The sequence below is a fragment of the Gambusia affinis genome, linkage group LG13 (assembly GCF_019740435.1).
Source record: "Gambusia affinis linkage group LG13, SWU_Gaff_1.0, whole genome shotgun sequence".
Lineage (NCBI taxonomy): Eukaryota > Metazoa > Chordata > Actinopteri > Cyprinodontiformes > Poeciliidae > Gambusia > Gambusia affinis.
Genome location: NC_057880.1, coordinates 27,206,428 through 27,222,155, shown reverse-complemented (window position 1 = coordinate 27,222,155; position 15,728 = coordinate 27,206,428). Strand labels below are relative to the sequence as shown.

The 15,728-nt window shown below is 44.7% G+C and overlaps 1 protein-coding gene across 2 annotated transcripts; it reads left to right on the top strand.

Annotated features, from left to right (window-relative positions):
* The first annotated feature begins 4,349 nt into the window (after positions 1–4,349).
* On the top strand, positions 4,350–15,453 carry kif11 (kinesin family member 11). Of its 2 annotated transcripts, none has more exons than XM_044136966.1 (27): positions 4,350–4,512; positions 4,701–4,814; positions 5,285–5,414; positions 5,512–5,609; positions 6,496–6,574; positions 6,642–6,827; positions 6,912–7,036; positions 7,393–7,483; positions 7,557–7,702; positions 7,780–7,876; positions 7,948–8,043; positions 9,090–9,178; positions 9,890–9,956; positions 10,875–10,948; positions 11,023–11,137; positions 12,251–12,322; positions 12,391–12,526; positions 12,598–12,770; positions 12,845–12,970; positions 13,208–13,363; positions 13,462–13,601; positions 13,688–13,848; positions 13,935–14,053; positions 14,129–14,351; positions 14,661–14,815; positions 14,881–14,991; positions 15,066–15,453. In XM_044136966.1, the coding sequence occupies exons 2-27, from the start codon at positions 4,741–4,743 to the stop codon at positions 15,174–15,176; spliced, it is 3,150 nt and encodes a 1,049-aa protein (XP_043992901.1). In that variant the 5' UTR covers positions 4,350–4,512; positions 4,701–4,740; the 3' UTR covers positions 15,177–15,453. The 2 variants fall into 2 exon arrangements, with proteins under 2 accessions (XP_043992901.1, XP_043992900.1); XM_044136965.1 differs by having other exon boundaries at positions 15,063–15,453.
* Positions 15,454–15,728: the final 275 nt, after the last annotated feature.

The window sequence follows — 15,728 nt, the reverse complement described above, 5'->3', positions numbered from 1 at the left end:
CAAATGTTTCATCTGAAGCCGTCTTTAGAAGCAGCTTCCCTGCGTGGGTTCACAGCCAGGCTGTGACTCACAGTGGAGGGAAAACCTCCTCCTGTTTTAGTTTACACTTTATTCCTGGATTATTTTATTGCTTGTTTTTCCTGGATTATTCCCAGTTTGTAGGAACAAACTGGTTTAGTTTTGATGGAGTCGCTGCTGATCGACTCTGGTTGCATATTCATGTGAAAGTATTGACTGGGAGGATCTGCATGAATGAGAGGCTTCAGAACCAGAACCAGAACCAGGCCCAGATTATTTAAACAGACTCTGGTTCTGATGGGACCAGAGGAGTCCTGGTAGCCCAGCTGCTCTTATTCTGACCGTTGGTGGATAAAACAGAACAACCTCCAGCAAAAACACAAAATATTCATCAGTTTGATTTGAAACAGAAAAACCTGGATTTTATTTTATGGACAAAAGTTTTGAACAAAATTTGTGTTTTTACTTTAAAACAGATTTGACACTTTTAAGTTTTTAAATTTCAGATTCTGTCTGAGTTCAACATAAATAAAACATTTTTTTAAATTAAATTTAAAGTAGCACAAACATTTGGTTTAAAACTGAAAATCCAGAGTTTTCCTGCTGCTGTTTCTACAAATCTGGAAATAAAACAACAAATAAGATAAAAGTCATATTAAAAATGTATTTTAATGCAATAAATTTAAAACCTATTTTTAAAATCTATAGCATTAAAATATGGATTTTGTTTTCTATAATTTTTCAGATTTTTTTCCCTTTTGTCTTATATGTCTAATAAATCTAATATTTACATGTTAAAACTCTGGTGAACTTTGTTTTATCATCCTTCAGCTGCCAGATCATAAATATATAAATTTATTTTCTGTTGATAAAGTTATAATTTTCATCTCCAGAAGAATAAAAGAAGCAAAAACAGAACAAAGCAGAAGATTGGAGGGTTTTCATTTCCTGCTTTCCTGTTTGTTGGTCCAGTAAATATTTAAAATATTCATTTCTTCATGCAAATAAAATACAAATGAACATTTCTCCATAATTCACTAAAAATTTAATATTTTGTCTGATTTGCTGCATAAAATTCCTACAAATGAAGTTTCACTAAAGATGAAACGAGTTTCATTTAAACTGGTGATTTTTATTTGAATGTTGTTGAATGTTGTTGTGCTTCAGTTCAGCTGGAGGATAAATGAGTCTCTTTGTGTTTTTCAGCCCATAAAGTCGCCGTGAAGCAGAACCAATAAAGCAAAAGGCTGATTTAAAGGTTTTCCAAAGAGCTGCATGTAAAGATGAAACATGAAACATGATGATGCATTTTAGCCTCATATTCACATTAATCTGTTTGAGACTTTCTGCAGAAACTGATTTTTACACTGAAACCTTAAAAATCAAGAACTAAAGAGTTGATTTTAACTTTCTTTTGTCTTTCTTGGGATTTTGAATAAAACATTTAAAATGTTCCACATTAAACTGAATTAAACTGACAAAAACAAAAACAAAACTTTAAAATGAATAATTGTCATGAAAATCATCTCCATTCAAGTAAAATTTTTAGTTTTTAGGCATTTTTGTGCCTCCTAATTGAAAGTGGAAGGAAATGTAAAAATGTTAACTTTGCTCTGCAGAAACTTCATCTGAGAGAAACTGAAGGGAAAACGTCCCGGCGGTTCAACTTGATCCGTTTCTCTCCAGTTTGGATGCAAATGCAAAGAAAACTGATTAAAAACCAAACAATTAATCATTTAGTGAGGACATCGGTCTGCCGTCCTCCTGCTTTTTCATTTCTGTTACTTAAACTTCAAGCAATTAAAACCAAAAAAAGGCTAAAATAAAATTTCTTCCTTTTCATTTTTATTCTCCCATTTTTATCAGGGAACCAATTAAAAAACTAATTATTGATTCCTGCAAGAATGTTTTCATTTAATGAACTTCCAGCTTCTTTTATTGAACCAAAAACTAAAATTATTTTCAGGTTTTCATTTATTCATGTTAAGCTTTAGAAATCAAAAACTAAAAAGTGGATTTTGACTAAAATCTTCCAGCTGTGACATCAGGGAAACATTTTGATCTCAAATTTGAGCAAAAACTTCAAATTAATGACGATGATAAAAACAAAGTAAACAAATCTTTTCAAAACAGAAAGTATAAAAACTTATTTTTGGATGATTTGTCATAAAATAATCATTTGTTAATAATAGTTACAATTTAAAGGCTAACAGATCATCTGCATCGTTTTTATGACTTTGAATTAAACTCCAACAAAACTTAATATATTTCTAAAATGAACAAACTGGAGGTGAATTTTTACACAAAATGTTCCACTTTTGACGATAAAAATGATCAGATAATGTTTTTATTTCCCTTTTTCATTTTAGATAAAGAATCAAAACTGATTCCAAGTTTATGAGTTTGACATGAAAAACAAAGAAACAAATTTCTCAAAACACAAAAGCAGCTTATTTACAGATAGTGAGAAAAATGTCCAGAGTTCCTGAAGGAAAACGAATTTTCTGCTTCATGTTTGAACATTTCTGCAGCTTTAATCGAACCTGAAAACACAGAAAGCAGCAGTCCTTCGTGTTCTCAACCAAAACGTCACCATGAAGCTGCAGAAATGAGCTAAAAACCAAACCTGCAGCTCAGTTTTCATTTTCTGGCTCCAAACTGAACTTTGCAGATTCAAATGTTTTGCTGCAGATTTCAGAACAAATGAATCTCATTTCCGTCTCAGTGATGAAATCTCTCTTTCTCCTCCAATTGAAGGTTTTCTGACCTAAACGTGAGAAAGGATCGGCTCTGGACGGACTCACCGCTTTTGGGTCGCCTGAGAGAAGACGAAGGTTCAGGACAGGAAGACGAGGAGCTCCTCTTCGTCGCCCAGAAGTTACCCGCTCCTCTGGATCTCTGGATCTGCGGCTCGGCCCGGCAGGACGGGGGGAAAAAGAGGGTCCATCCGGGTCCTGAGTGGGCCGCTGATCACAAAAAGACTCGGAGAGGCTGGGAACGAGTGGGAGGGAGGGAACAATGCCGTTCCCACCTCAGTTTGCTGCCACCCTCACAGTTAAAATAGTTATGGAAATGAGGCGGACCTCAGCCTGGAGGGGACAGAACCTCCTGCAACCTGAAATCAGCCTTTCTGCTGCACGGAAACATTCACCATCGTCCTTCAGGCCTGGCCTAGTTAAAGCAAATCCACCCTGGAAGCAGGCTGCAGTATGCTAAAAGAAGTCTCCAAAAACCTGAGAGGTCATCATGAGGCTTACAGACTCAACTCATGTAGACATGAAGTCAGAGACACAGATCCTGAGACAGTTCTTTTGTCAGACTTTATTATTTTATAATTTTGCTATTTATATTTTTTGTTGGGCTGCACAGTGGCGCAGTTGGTAGAGTTCGATTCCCGGCCTGCGGTCTTTCTGCATGGAGTTTGCATGTTCTCCCTGTGCATGGTGGGTTCTTCCTCCCACAGTCCAAAAACATGACTGTCAGGTTAATTGGTCTCTCTAAATTCTCCCTAGCTGTGTGTGTGTGTGTGTGTGTGTGTGTGTGTGTGTGTGTGCATGGTTGTTTGTCCTTTCTGTTTCTGTGTTGCTATGCGACAGACTGGCAACCTGTCCAGGTGACCCCGCTTCTCTTGTTTTGATTTAGTCTTTTTAACTCCAGCAATACATTTAGTCTGTCAGATTAAATGTTTTTAAATCTTAAATTAGGCATTTTGATCATTTTTTTATTTTTTACTTACTTGAATGATTTCTTGAACGGCTCTTTTTTGCGTTTACCTGAGTACAACTTTTGTCTGCTCTCTATCCCTCTCTGTATTACGTACATCTGTAATACAAAGTCTTGGGTCTAGTCAAAACCCAGACCTTGATCTGACTTAAAACTGAATGAACAAGAAAGCCAAGATTAGCAAGCCTTTTTTGTTGTGGGGAATAAAATAACTTCATTTTCCAGAGATGTTTTACAGTTTTACAGTAGAGAGCAAAATGTGAGCATTTTTTTAATAAAGAACTAAATATTTAATCTTTTAACATGTGAAACTGTTAAAATTTTAAATATGTATTTTATTATAAAGTTTCGATGCTAAAATAATGTGGCTACATCGACCGATGTAAACCCCTTTGTATCATTTTTTTTATGCGGTAATTAAATTGAAAGTTTATTGAACCGTTTTCAGAATAATGTCGCCATCTACTGGAGTTAGTGTGGTACTTTATTTCCCCAACTCCCGTGATGCTCTACGCTGAATGAATCACGTGTTCTTTACGACCAATCGCGTCTTTTGTTTGTCCGTTGCTGCACGGCTATTGGTGTGTTAAACTTTAAAAGTACAGTTTGAAGAGTTCTGGCTCTGAGCGCCAGAGGAGATTTCTGAGTTCTTGACAAGGAATCGGAGGAGAAATTAAAAACTGATTACCGACATTTTACTTATTTAAATTGTTTGGAATTACATCGCAAGACTTTATAGCGGAACAGGAGGAAAAGACCCTCCTTCTCTCGGTGAGTTACTCTGCGTTTTAACGGCTCGTTTTGCTCCACGACGCTAACTTTACCGGCAGATTTCAAACAACGGGGGGTTTATTCTGCGTTTAATGGCCTCTACCGGTTATAAAAGATCGCTGTGAGGTGTTCTGCGGTCCGTTCGGTGTGTTGCTCTCTGCTAATCGGAGCTTTAACGGCGTCCGCAGGCTCTCAGACCGCGGAGAGGCGCTTCTCTCTGCGGCCACCATGGCTTCCACTAACGGTACCGGAGGGAGGCGAGAGGAGAAAGGCCGGAATATCCAGGTGGTGGTCCGGTGCAGGTAAGACAGACAACCGGGTAAAAACAAAAATCTATTTATCCTGAAGGAAATTAAATGCAACTCGGATCACCCAAGTTTCTTCAGAGAGTCGTTGTGGATGGTGATGATGCGGGACAGGAAGGAAGGGTCTCCAGTAGCAGTCAGTCTTTAAGGGATTAGAAGAAGCCTCTGACTGAAGTCTTTTTCTGTTTTACTCTCTCATGACTCTTAATCATCTTCACAATATAATCTGTCCTGTTTGTTCTGAAGGATAGATGATGCTTTACAACAACATGTCCTGGATGACATCAGTTGTTAGCTAGCTCTGCTAATCCACCTCATTTGATTTTATTAATCTTTAAATGTCTGTCTGGTAGTTGTCTGAGGAAAAGAGACAAACAGTGTTTTTTGTCTATATTAAATGTAACCAATAATAAATTAGTGTAATTCTGCAGGAACTTCCTGTTATTTGGTTCTGCTTCCTGTTTCAGGCCTTTCAACACCATGGAGCACCGGTCGTCTTACGGAGTCATCGACTGCGACCAGAGCAGGAAGGAGGTGCTGGTCAGGACAGGCGGTGTGAACGACAAGTCCTCCAGGAAGACCTACACCTTCGACATGGTCAGTACCCCCTGTGGCCCGGCCAGAGCCCCCCTGTGGCCCGGTCAGAGCCAGGAGGTAAACTGGGTCTCTCATTGGGAACGTTTGTTCTCTTCAGGTTTTCGGCCCGGCTGCGAAGCAGATCGATGTGTACCGCAGCGTGGTGTGTCCCATCCTGGACGAGGTTATTATGGGATATAACTGCACCGTGTTTGCGTGAGTCGCCTTCTGGTTTCCTCCCGATCCGCTAAACGGGGTTCCTGGAAAATGCTTGAATTTCAGTCAGGTGTTTTCAAGGTTTGGAAAGTGCTGGATATTCAAACTGCTCAGTTTGGTTATAACATGCAGTCAAACATTTGATTAAAATAAATTGGAAAACATTATTTAATACTTTTACTCCTAAAAAACCCCAGACACATTTCTTTTGCTTTTCTTTTTCTTAAAATCACCAAAATATTTTTTTTTTCTAAATGCTACAAAACTTAAAACATTTTTTTAAGGATTTTCTTTTGTAATTTCTTTGTATTTTGTGTTTAAGCATTTAATTTAATGTTAAGGTCATTTATTTACCTTACCATGATTTGTTGGGATTGTAATACTAATTATTCAATTAGTATTGAATAATACTAATTGAATAATTAGTATTATTCAATTGATCTGTTATTGAAATGAAAGGTTGGCTTATAATTTAAACCTTATTATAATGGAGGGATTTTTTTTCTAAATTAGTGTTTTGTTCTTTGACCAGGTGTGAAATGACGTTTGAGAGCCACTGTACATGGATTATTAATAAAAAATGACATTTCTGTCAAAAATCTCAGAAATGTTAAAATTAATCTCAGAAGTTTCCCAGATCATTTTTCAGTTTTTCTTTGGCAGAAATTTGTTCTGTATCATCGTAAAGAAGTGATGCATCTCAAAACGTTTCTTATTTTTATTTTACATGAAGAATATTTCCACTAATAAATTACATCACAGTGAGTTGAAACAGTTTTTTCTGTTAATTTTGAGTTTTTAACTCCAATATTTGAAACCAAACCTTGAAGTTTTTGAATTTTCTTGTTTGAGTCGAGTTCTGATCCACTTCCTGTTTGCTCTGCAGCTACGGTCAGACAGGAACCGGGAAGACCTTCACCATGGAGGGGGAGCGGACTCCGAACGCACAGTTCACCTGGGAGGAGGTGAGTTTGACCTTTGACCCGGTGGGCGGGGCTCCGTTCAGCGGCCTGACCCTCTGCGGTTCTGCAGGACCCGCTGGCCGGCATCATCCCTCGGACGCTGCACCAGATCTTCGAGAAGCTCAGCGAGAACGGCACCGAGTTCTCCGTCAAGGTTTCTCTGCTGGAGATCTACAACGAGGAGCTGTTCGACCTGCTGAGCCCCACCGAGGACGTCAACGAGCGCCTGCAGCTGTTCGACGACCCCCGCAACAAGGTGGGAGCTTCTGACCGGCGCTGGCAGGGTTCTGGTTCTGGTTCTGGTTCTGTTCCCTGACCCGGGCCTGTGTGTGTGCTGCAGCGCGGCGTGGTGGTGAAGGGGCTGGAGGAGGTGGTGGTCCACAACAAGGACGAGGTTTACCAGATCCTGGAGCGAGGAGCAGCCAAGAGGCGGACGGCCTCCACCCTGATGAACGCCTACTCCAGGTTTCCATGGCGACCGCAATTTAGATCTTTAATTAAGTTTGTTTTTGTCTCTCGCCCGCTCTTCTAAAAAGAGAATATTTTGAAAAAGTAACTTTTTTTAATTATGAGATTATTGTCATAATATTAGCAGAATAAATTCTCAGTTTAAATCATTTAAAATTAATTAACATTAATATTCTGTCACAGCTGAAAGTAAAATAAATAAAAGCTGCAGAACAAGATGGCCGCCCTGGGCGCGCTAACGTTGCTCTGAATGGAAACCCGCTGGTGGGAGGGAAAAACCCAAACTTTGATAAATGTGTGACTGGGTCGGCGCTGTCTTCAGAACCAGGTTCTGACCGCCCGTCTCTCTGCAGCCGCTCCCACTCCGTGTTCTCCGTCACCATCCACATGAAGGAGATCACGCTGGACGGCGAGGAGCTGGTGAAGATCGGCAAGCTCAACCTGGTGAGGAACCGCCCGGACCCGGTCAGGGCGACCCGGCCGAGCCCGTGGACTGACCCGACCCGCTTCTGTCCAGGTGGACCTCGCCGGCAGCGAGAACATCGGCCGCTCTGGAGCGGTGGACAAGCGGGCCCGCGAGGCCGGGAACATCAACCAGTCGCTGCTGACGCTGGGCCGGGTCATCACCGCCCTGGTGGAGAAGAGGCCCCACATCCCGTACAGGTGGGCCGCACACAGAACCGGGCCCGTCAGAACCAGCAGCTGATCTGGGTTTAACTGTGGGTCCGGTTCTTCCATAGAGAGTCCAAACTCACCAGGATCCTGCAGGACTCGCTGGGCGGACGCACCAAGACCTCCATCATCGCCACCGTGTCGCCGTCCTCCAGCAACCTGGAGGTAAGACCCGGTTCCGACCGTGACCCGGACCCGGTTCTGAGATATCTGACCCCGACCGCTGCTGCCTGCAGGAGACGCTGAGCACACTGGACTACGCCAGCCGAGCCAAGAACATCATGAACAAACCCGAGGTCAACCAGAAGCTCACCAAGAGGACCCTGATCAAGGTGGCGCTCGTTTCCTCAGACCTTTATGTTCCCGACTCGTCCGTTTTGTTCCGACTCGTCCGTTTTGTTCCGACTCGTCCGTTTTGTTCCGACTCGTCCGTTTTGTTCCGACTCGTCCGTTTTGTTCCGACTCGTCCGTTTTGTTCCGACTCGTCCGTTTTGTTCCGACTCGTCCGTTTTGTTCCGGCTCGTCCGTTTTGTTCCGGCTCGTCCGTTTTGTTTCCGACTCGTCCGTTTTGTTCCGACTCGTCCGTTGTTCCCGACTCGTCCGTTTTGTTCCGACTCGTCCGTTTGGTTCCCGGCTCGTCAGTTTTGTTCCCGACTCGTCCGTTTTGTTCCGACTCGTCCGTTTTGTTCCCGACTCGTCCGTTTTGTTCCCGACTCGTCCGTTTTGTTCCCGACTCGTCCGTTTGTTCCGACTCGTCCGTTTTGTTCCGACTCGTCCGTTTTGTTCCCGACTCGTCCGTTTTGTTCCCGACTCGTCCGTTTTGTTCCGACTGGTCCGTTTTGTTCCGACTGGTCCGTTTTGTTCCCGACTCGTCCGTTTTGTTCCGACTCGTCCGTTTTGTTCCGACTGGTCCGTTTTGTTCCGACTGGTCCGTTTTGTTCCGACTCGTCCGTTTTGTTCCCGACTCGTCCGTTTCGTTCCCGACTCGTCCGTTTCGTTCCCGACTCGTCCGTTTCGTTCCGACTCGTCCGTTTCGTTCCGACTCGTCCGTTTCGTTCCGACTCGTCCGTTTCGTTCCGACTCGTCCGTTTCGTTCCGACTCGTCCGTTTTGTTCCGACTCGTCCGTTTTGTTCCGACTCGTCCGTTTTGTTCCTGACTCGTCCCTTTTGTTCCTGACTCGTCCGTTTTGTTCCGACTCGTCCGTTTTGTTCCGACTCGTCCGTTTTGTTCCGACTCGTCCGTTTTGTTCCGACTCGTCCGTTTGGTTCCCGACTCGTCCGTTTGGTTCCCGACTCGTCCGTTTGGTTTGGTTCCCGATTTGTCTGTCGGATAGTTTCATGTTCTGCTAAATCTAGAGCTTTCTCTCTGTCCTGTCAGGAATACACGGAGGAGATCGAGCGGCTCAAACGGGACCTGGCCGCCACCCGAGACAAAAACGGCGTTTACCTTTCATCAGAGAACTATGAGTGAGTTCAGCCGAGTCCTCAGGAAATCTCCACACCCTCACAGATTTCTGCTGCTCTTAGTTCTCAATATTTATTGTTTTATTATTTAACTTTTTCATGCACATGTCAAAAAACAAACACAATGGTGACAAAACTAGTCTAGAAATAGAAAAGCAATATTTAAATTCCTGTCAATGGCAAGAACAAAGTGTAGACTGAAAAGAAAAACTGTAGGAAGAAGCAGAAGCTCATGATATTAATAAGTCAAAGCAGCAGAATCTTTCCTGTAAATGTTTCTGAAACATCTGGAATTCCTGCTGGTTTTCCCTTGTTACATTCAGTCCAAAATCTGTAAATAGAAATAAAAAGATGAAGAAAAATAACAAGATTAGAGACAGTTTTAGACTGCAAGACCTGAAAGTCAGATTTTTGTTTGTTTTGTTTGTTTGCTTGTTGTTGTTTTTTTAACCACATCAATCAAACTGTAATTTGACATCAAGTCAGACTGAGGCAGCAGCACTAATGGGATGAAATGCTGCCACCTGCAGGTGGGAGTTGGTATCACTGAATGTTTCTAACCAGTTTAATGAAAAATTTCAGGAGGGATCGTTTTGAGTTCTGATAAATCTGAATGAGTCGGACTGAAAGGGAAAAGTTTGGTTCCAATAATCAATGTATTGATGGAAGACGACAACTTTTAGCGGCTTGATGTGACTCGGTTCTGTCCTGCAGGAGCTTGGTGACCCAGATCACGGCTCAGGAGGAGCAGATCGCCATGATGGAGGAGGAGCTCAAGAAGGTATCTGCTCTGCTGTTAGCAGTTAGCTGCTAACTGGGAGGTAGCAGCTAGTGTATTCACCAATGTCTTAAATTCATAAAACAAAATGGAAAGAGGTCTTTAATATTTTACTCACTGGTTTTATTTTTTTTTTATCTTGACAGGATGATTTAATCTAAATCTCATTTATATAGTTTTTTTTCTTCTGACTTTTCTGTTGGAAAAGGTTCTAGTTGAACATCGACCTCTTGGTTTGTTACTCGAGGCAGTTGAGGCTACCGCTAACTACCTGCTAATACATCCCTGCTAGCTAGCTAGCGGTTTTTGCGTCTGTCACGGATGATGGGGGCGGGGTGACAAACGACAGCGACAAAAGCTGAACATTGTTAAATTTTCTCAGTGAAAAAATGTAATAATAATTAGGAAGGAAGGTGTGACAGCTAGCGGTTGTCTCATGCTCGGGTTCCCAAACGTTGCGATGAACAGCATTAGCGTCTCAGAAACCTACAGACAGTAATACAGCATGTAAAGAAACGTCAAGTTTTAAAATGTTTTCTTCTCTTATGTCTCATTGGAAACGTTTTGCGCTTGCTATGCTAGCTTGACAAGCAAAGTAGGTTAATGAATTTGAAAGGCAGCCAATCAGAATGACTTGTATATCCTGTAATGATTTGAACCAGGTTAGTGATTTTATTAGAAAAGCTGTGAACGGACAGACTGGTGACCTGTCCAGGGTGACCCCATCTGGAACGTAGCTGGAGAGGAACCAGCAACCCTCCTGACCCCACTAGGGACAAGGGTGAACAGAAAATGGATGAATGGATAGAAAAGCTGTAAACGGATCCAGAAATGCCACTGTTCTCGTCCAGCCATTCTTCATATTTCTAGTTTTCTGTCTTGGCTTTAAAGCGTCTCAGAGTTTTATTCTGCTCCCTGCAGGTCAACGATCTGTTCCTGGACAGTAAGAGCCGGCTGGAGCAGTGCAGCATGGACCTGGATGAGAAGCAGCAGAGGTAGAGCCGCGCAGCGCAGCGCTTGAGCCCCGCCTTTATCAGCCGGGCTCTCACGGTTCTGGTTCTGGTTCCAGGCTGGAGGAGACCAGCAGGCATCTGGAGAAGACCAAGGAGAAGCTGGTGGAGGAGGAGTTCATCTGCTCAGAGCTCAGCTCGGTCCAGGAGTCGCTGTACAGCGCCGCCGGACAGGTACGCACCTTCACCTGTCGCTAAGGTGGCTCAGGGTTGCTATGGCGATGGAAACCAGTCAGTCAAGGTTTGGAAAAAATACTTTAATACCAAACTGGAGTTTTAATGTCAACAATTGAATGCAATTTGACATTTGATTAAAAGCCTGAATTTGGAAACATTTTATTTACAGCTAATGTGACATGTGTGTGTGTGTGTGTGGGTCAGAGGTCAAATTTAGGACTAAGGTGTGGGTTAGGATCAGATATGTGATCCCCCCAAAAAACAAAACAAACAACAAAAAAAAAGATAAAAAACACAAATACAACAGAGCAAAACAAAACAGAACCACCAGGTTAGTGCATATCTAATCAATAAAAAATTCACAAAAAGATATAAATAAAAATATAAATAAAAAATGGCATATACAAATATCTTTGATGAAACAGCCACAGTAAGCAAATAATCACTCGTCAATACTTTATAAACAGCAGTTCATCATAAATATTTACTTGTCCCAGTATTGCAGAAGAGAAAACCGTTCCAGGATTTTGTGAAGTTTTCTGTCATTATTTGACTTGGCCAGCATTTGTTCATATGACACCATTTCCAACATCAACTCCAACCAGTTTTTAATATTCGGAACAGCTGAAGGTTTCCATAGTGTGAGGATTGTTGTTCCTCAGGTATGTTAAGGTTAAAGTCACCATGCAGAATCACCTCTTTGTTTTCCTCGTTGCCTTCTGAAGTTAAATTGGATCCAATGTTTATTTTTGGTCAGATATTTAAAATGACTGATTTTTGCTAGAAGCCAGAAAACTTTGAGCAGGAAGTCGATTCACCTGGACAGGATTTGTCTGGATTGTTTCAATGTAAAATATTTATTATTCTTCATGGATCAATGACTTATTGATCTGTTATTGGTAGAAAGGTTGACTTCTATGTTTACGTGTTGAAGAAAGTTATTGAAACGTTTGTTTTCCTGTTAAATTGGGGCCTTTGACTATAACTTTCTATATATTTCAGAACCTATTAGTTTATGATAAAAATGGTTTTTAAATTCCAGATATTTTTTACCTCCAAATCTTAAACCTTGTTAAGTTTTTTTTCTGACCGGTCGTTCTCCGCCTGCAGCTGCTGAGCGCCGTCGGGGAGAGCACCAGCGACGTGTCGGGTCTCCACGCCAAGCTGGACCGCAAGACCAAGGTGGGCCACGTCGGCCAGTGAGGGGTTCTGGTTCTGACCGGGTCTAACCGGGTCCTCTGGTCCTGCAGGTGGAGCAGCACAACATGTGGATGCAGCAGAGTTTCTCCCAGAGGATGGACGGCGCCTTCAGCAGCCTGCAGCGCAGCGTGCAACAGCACGGCGCTGCCCACGCCCGCATGCTGACCGGCTACGCCCAGTCCGTCGGTAGGTGGCGCCCTGCGTCCAGAACCGGGCTGGATGGGTTCTGTGTGCTCATGTCTGCCTCTGTCGTCCAGACGGCCTGCTGGTGGGGAACGAGGCCTCGCTGCGGGGCGCCCTGGTCGCCGTGGAAACGCTGGTGGGCGGAGTCCAGGCGCTGGTGGCGGACGGCGCCGCCCGCTGCCGGGACAAGGTGGAGCGGCACGAGGCGCTGACCCGGGAGCAGAGGGAGGTTCTGCTGCAGCTGCTGGTGAGCAGAGCGCTGGGGTTCTGGTGGTTCTGGTGGTTTTAGACTCTGACCCGCTGGTTCTGGTTCTGGTTCAGGAGGAGCACCAGCAGGAGGTGCAGGATGTTCTGGCCGTGCGGACGCTGCCGGGTCTGACCGCCATCAGGGAGCTCAGTGACGCCCTGCAGGTTTCCATGGAGACACAGCGGGATCTGGCCGATCAGGTGGGTCCAAACCCGGAGTCAGGCCCGGTTCTGATCAGAGGTAGACTGGGTGGCACCAGGTGACCCAACAGCGATTTTATGTTGGAAAATGTAATGATGAGTTTAAAAAGTGAAAATTAAAACTTAATTATTCAGATAATCAGCAGCTGAAACTTTAGCGACCAAAGATCTGAGAGTTTTAATGTTTATCTAGACCGGCTGATGACCTCTGACCCTCTGACCCCCGACCCTCTGCAGGTGGAGGCGATGAAGGAGACCGGAGTCTTCCTCAGCACTCTGGCTCTGGACCTGGCGGCGCTGCGTCAGGACGCTCGGACCGGACTGAGCGCGCTCCAGGAGGAGCAGCAGCGGCTGCAGGAGCAGATCCATCGGGCCCAGCAGCGCCACCAGCAGGTGAGTGGGCCCGGTTCTGGCAGAACCAGCAGGAGTCCAGGGGGGTTCTGCTGGGGTTTGGGTCCGTCTGAGCTCAGTTCTGGTCGTGTTTGTGCCAGGGGATGAACCGGACCGTCCAGTTCCTGCAGGACCAGCTGAACCTGGTTGCCATGGAAACCCAGCAGGACTACAGCGAGCTGCAGGCGGCCTCCAGAACCCTGCAGGACCCGGTTGAGGCGCTGCAACAGAACCTCAGCAGGTCAGAGCTCGTGATGCTCTTCGTCCTCCTCTTCCTCATCTTCCTCTTCCTCACCGTGTCCCTCCTCTTCCTCCTCCTCCCTGCAGCCGCTGCGGCGCGGTGGAGCAGCGTTCTTCGTCGCAGGCGGAGCATCTGCTCTCCTCCTCTTCCTCTCTGGCCTCTTCGCTGCGCCAGGCGGCCCATCAGAACCGGGTTCTGCTGGAGGAGATGAGTGGCCGCTGTTCGGACCTCTACGGCGCCGTGTCAGGTACCGGTACCGCCTCCTGTGAGGCCCCGACCCCTCCAGGTGGAGATGAAGGTGATGATGATGGTGATGATGATGTTCTGCTGCAGGCCTGGTGGACCGGGACGCGGAGTGGACCTCCAGAACCAGGGAGCAGGCGGCCCGCCAGGACCAGGACCAGCTGGTTCTGATGGAGCAGCTGGCAGAGGAGGTCCAGAGTCTCAATCAGGTACAGCGTTGAACCGGGCCGCAGACCGGGTTCTGTTGGGTTCTGCTCCTGCTAACCAACCTGACCCGTGTTCAGGGCGTGGAGACCCGAGGCGCCGAGCAGCTTCGGGCCGCCGAGGCGGACCTCAGCGGCCGGCAGGAGGAGAACCGGGGGGTTCTGATGGATCTGCAGAAGCAGACGGGTCTGGACCGGGCGGTTCTGGAGCAGCAGCGGGCGGAGCTGCAGGAGCAGCTGGAGGCGGGTCAGCAGCTGGTCCGAAGCTTCCTGCTGGAGGAGCTGCAGCAGGACGTTCCTACTGGTGAGGAAGAACGGACCGGAACCAGAACCGGACCGGGTTCTGGGCTTCGAAAACAGAACAATAACATTTTTATTATTATTATAATGATCTTTTTATTTTCAGTAATTATTGATTTCTTGTTTTTGTTTATTTATTATTATAATATTTTAACGGCTTTTTGTTTTTTAGTATTTAAATATGAAACATTTTTTTCTTATTAAAAAGAGATAAAGTATAACTTGTTTTAAAATCACTTTAATCAGATGATGACATCATCATCTACTGATGACATCATCATTCTGTTTGCTGACCCGGTTCTGCTGCCTTCAGGTCTGACTCCTCAGCGCCGGGAGTTTGTTTATCCCAGGGTTCTGAAGAGCTGCAGCCGCAGCGAGCTGCTGGAGGCCCTGAGGATGAGGCAGGAGGAGGAGGAAGAGGAGGAGGACGAAGGTCCAGAGGAGGACCGGCAGAGCCAGGTTGACCATGTGAGCTCCCCGACTGTGAGCTGGTTCTGTGAGCGTGTCTCGGTTCTGACCCGGTTTGTCTGCAGGACTCCCTGGAGAACGACCTCAGCTCCTGCAGCGAGAGCCTCGCCGCCGAGGCGCCGTCCATGGACGAGAACCTCGTCTTCAACGAGAGCAAGCGGCTTCCTTTCTTCAAGGTGAGTTTGGGGAAACCGGGGGGGGGGGAACCGGGGCCGGCGCCTAACGTTCTGCTCTGATCCCATCGCAGCAGAAGAAAGGCAGCAGGAAGGAGACCAAGGTTCTGTCCAGGTCCAAAATGGCGGACAGCGAAGGCCAGGGCACTCCAGTAAAGTCGCGGCTGCCTCTGCGCTGCCAGAACTGAACCAGCCGCACACTTCAGTTTTAACGTTTTTATCGTCCGTCTGTCATCTAATATTTTACGTGTAAAATAAAAATTTCTGCTTGTTTTTATTATTAATGTGGAATAAAACATGAATCGTTTTACACTGAGATAATTTAAAGTGTTTAATGTTTAATTTCACTGAATGATGTTTGTTTCAACCAAAACATCATCAGACACAAACCTGCAGTTATATTTAAAAAAAAATGGATTTGGACAATTTTTTTTCTTTCACCTGATTTTATTTTGTAATTATGTTTGATTTCTTTTCATTTTAGTTTTTAAAATGCCAACATTTTAACTTGGCTCAACATGTTATCCATCTCAGGTAATTCTTGAAAACTAAATACATCAAAGATGTTTGATTTCTTCTGGGCCAATCAGTGAACAGACTGAGTTATGAACGATGACGGTGATTTTCTGATCACATTAATGAGACAAATCATTAATGTTATCAGGTCTGATCAGGATTGATCAGGTCTAGAGATTCTGTTTCAAACAGTTTATTCACCTCTAGAATAATGTAAAGTTTCT

Excerpts from the sequence above, each read along its gene's own strand:
- kif11 (XM_044136965.1), top strand. The coding sequence starts at position 4,741 with ATGGCTTCCACTAACGGTACCGGAGGGAGGCGAGAGGAGAAAGGCCGG. Across the intron at positions 7,037-7,392 it reads CTGATGAACGCCTACTCCAG|CCGCTCCCACTCCGTGTTCT; the intron begins GTTTCCATGGCG and ends GTCTCTCTGCAG. Across the intron at positions 12,323-12,390 it reads AGCTGGACCGCAAGACCAAG|GTGGAGCAGCACAACATGTG; the intron begins GTGGGCCACGTC and ends CTGGTCCTGCAG.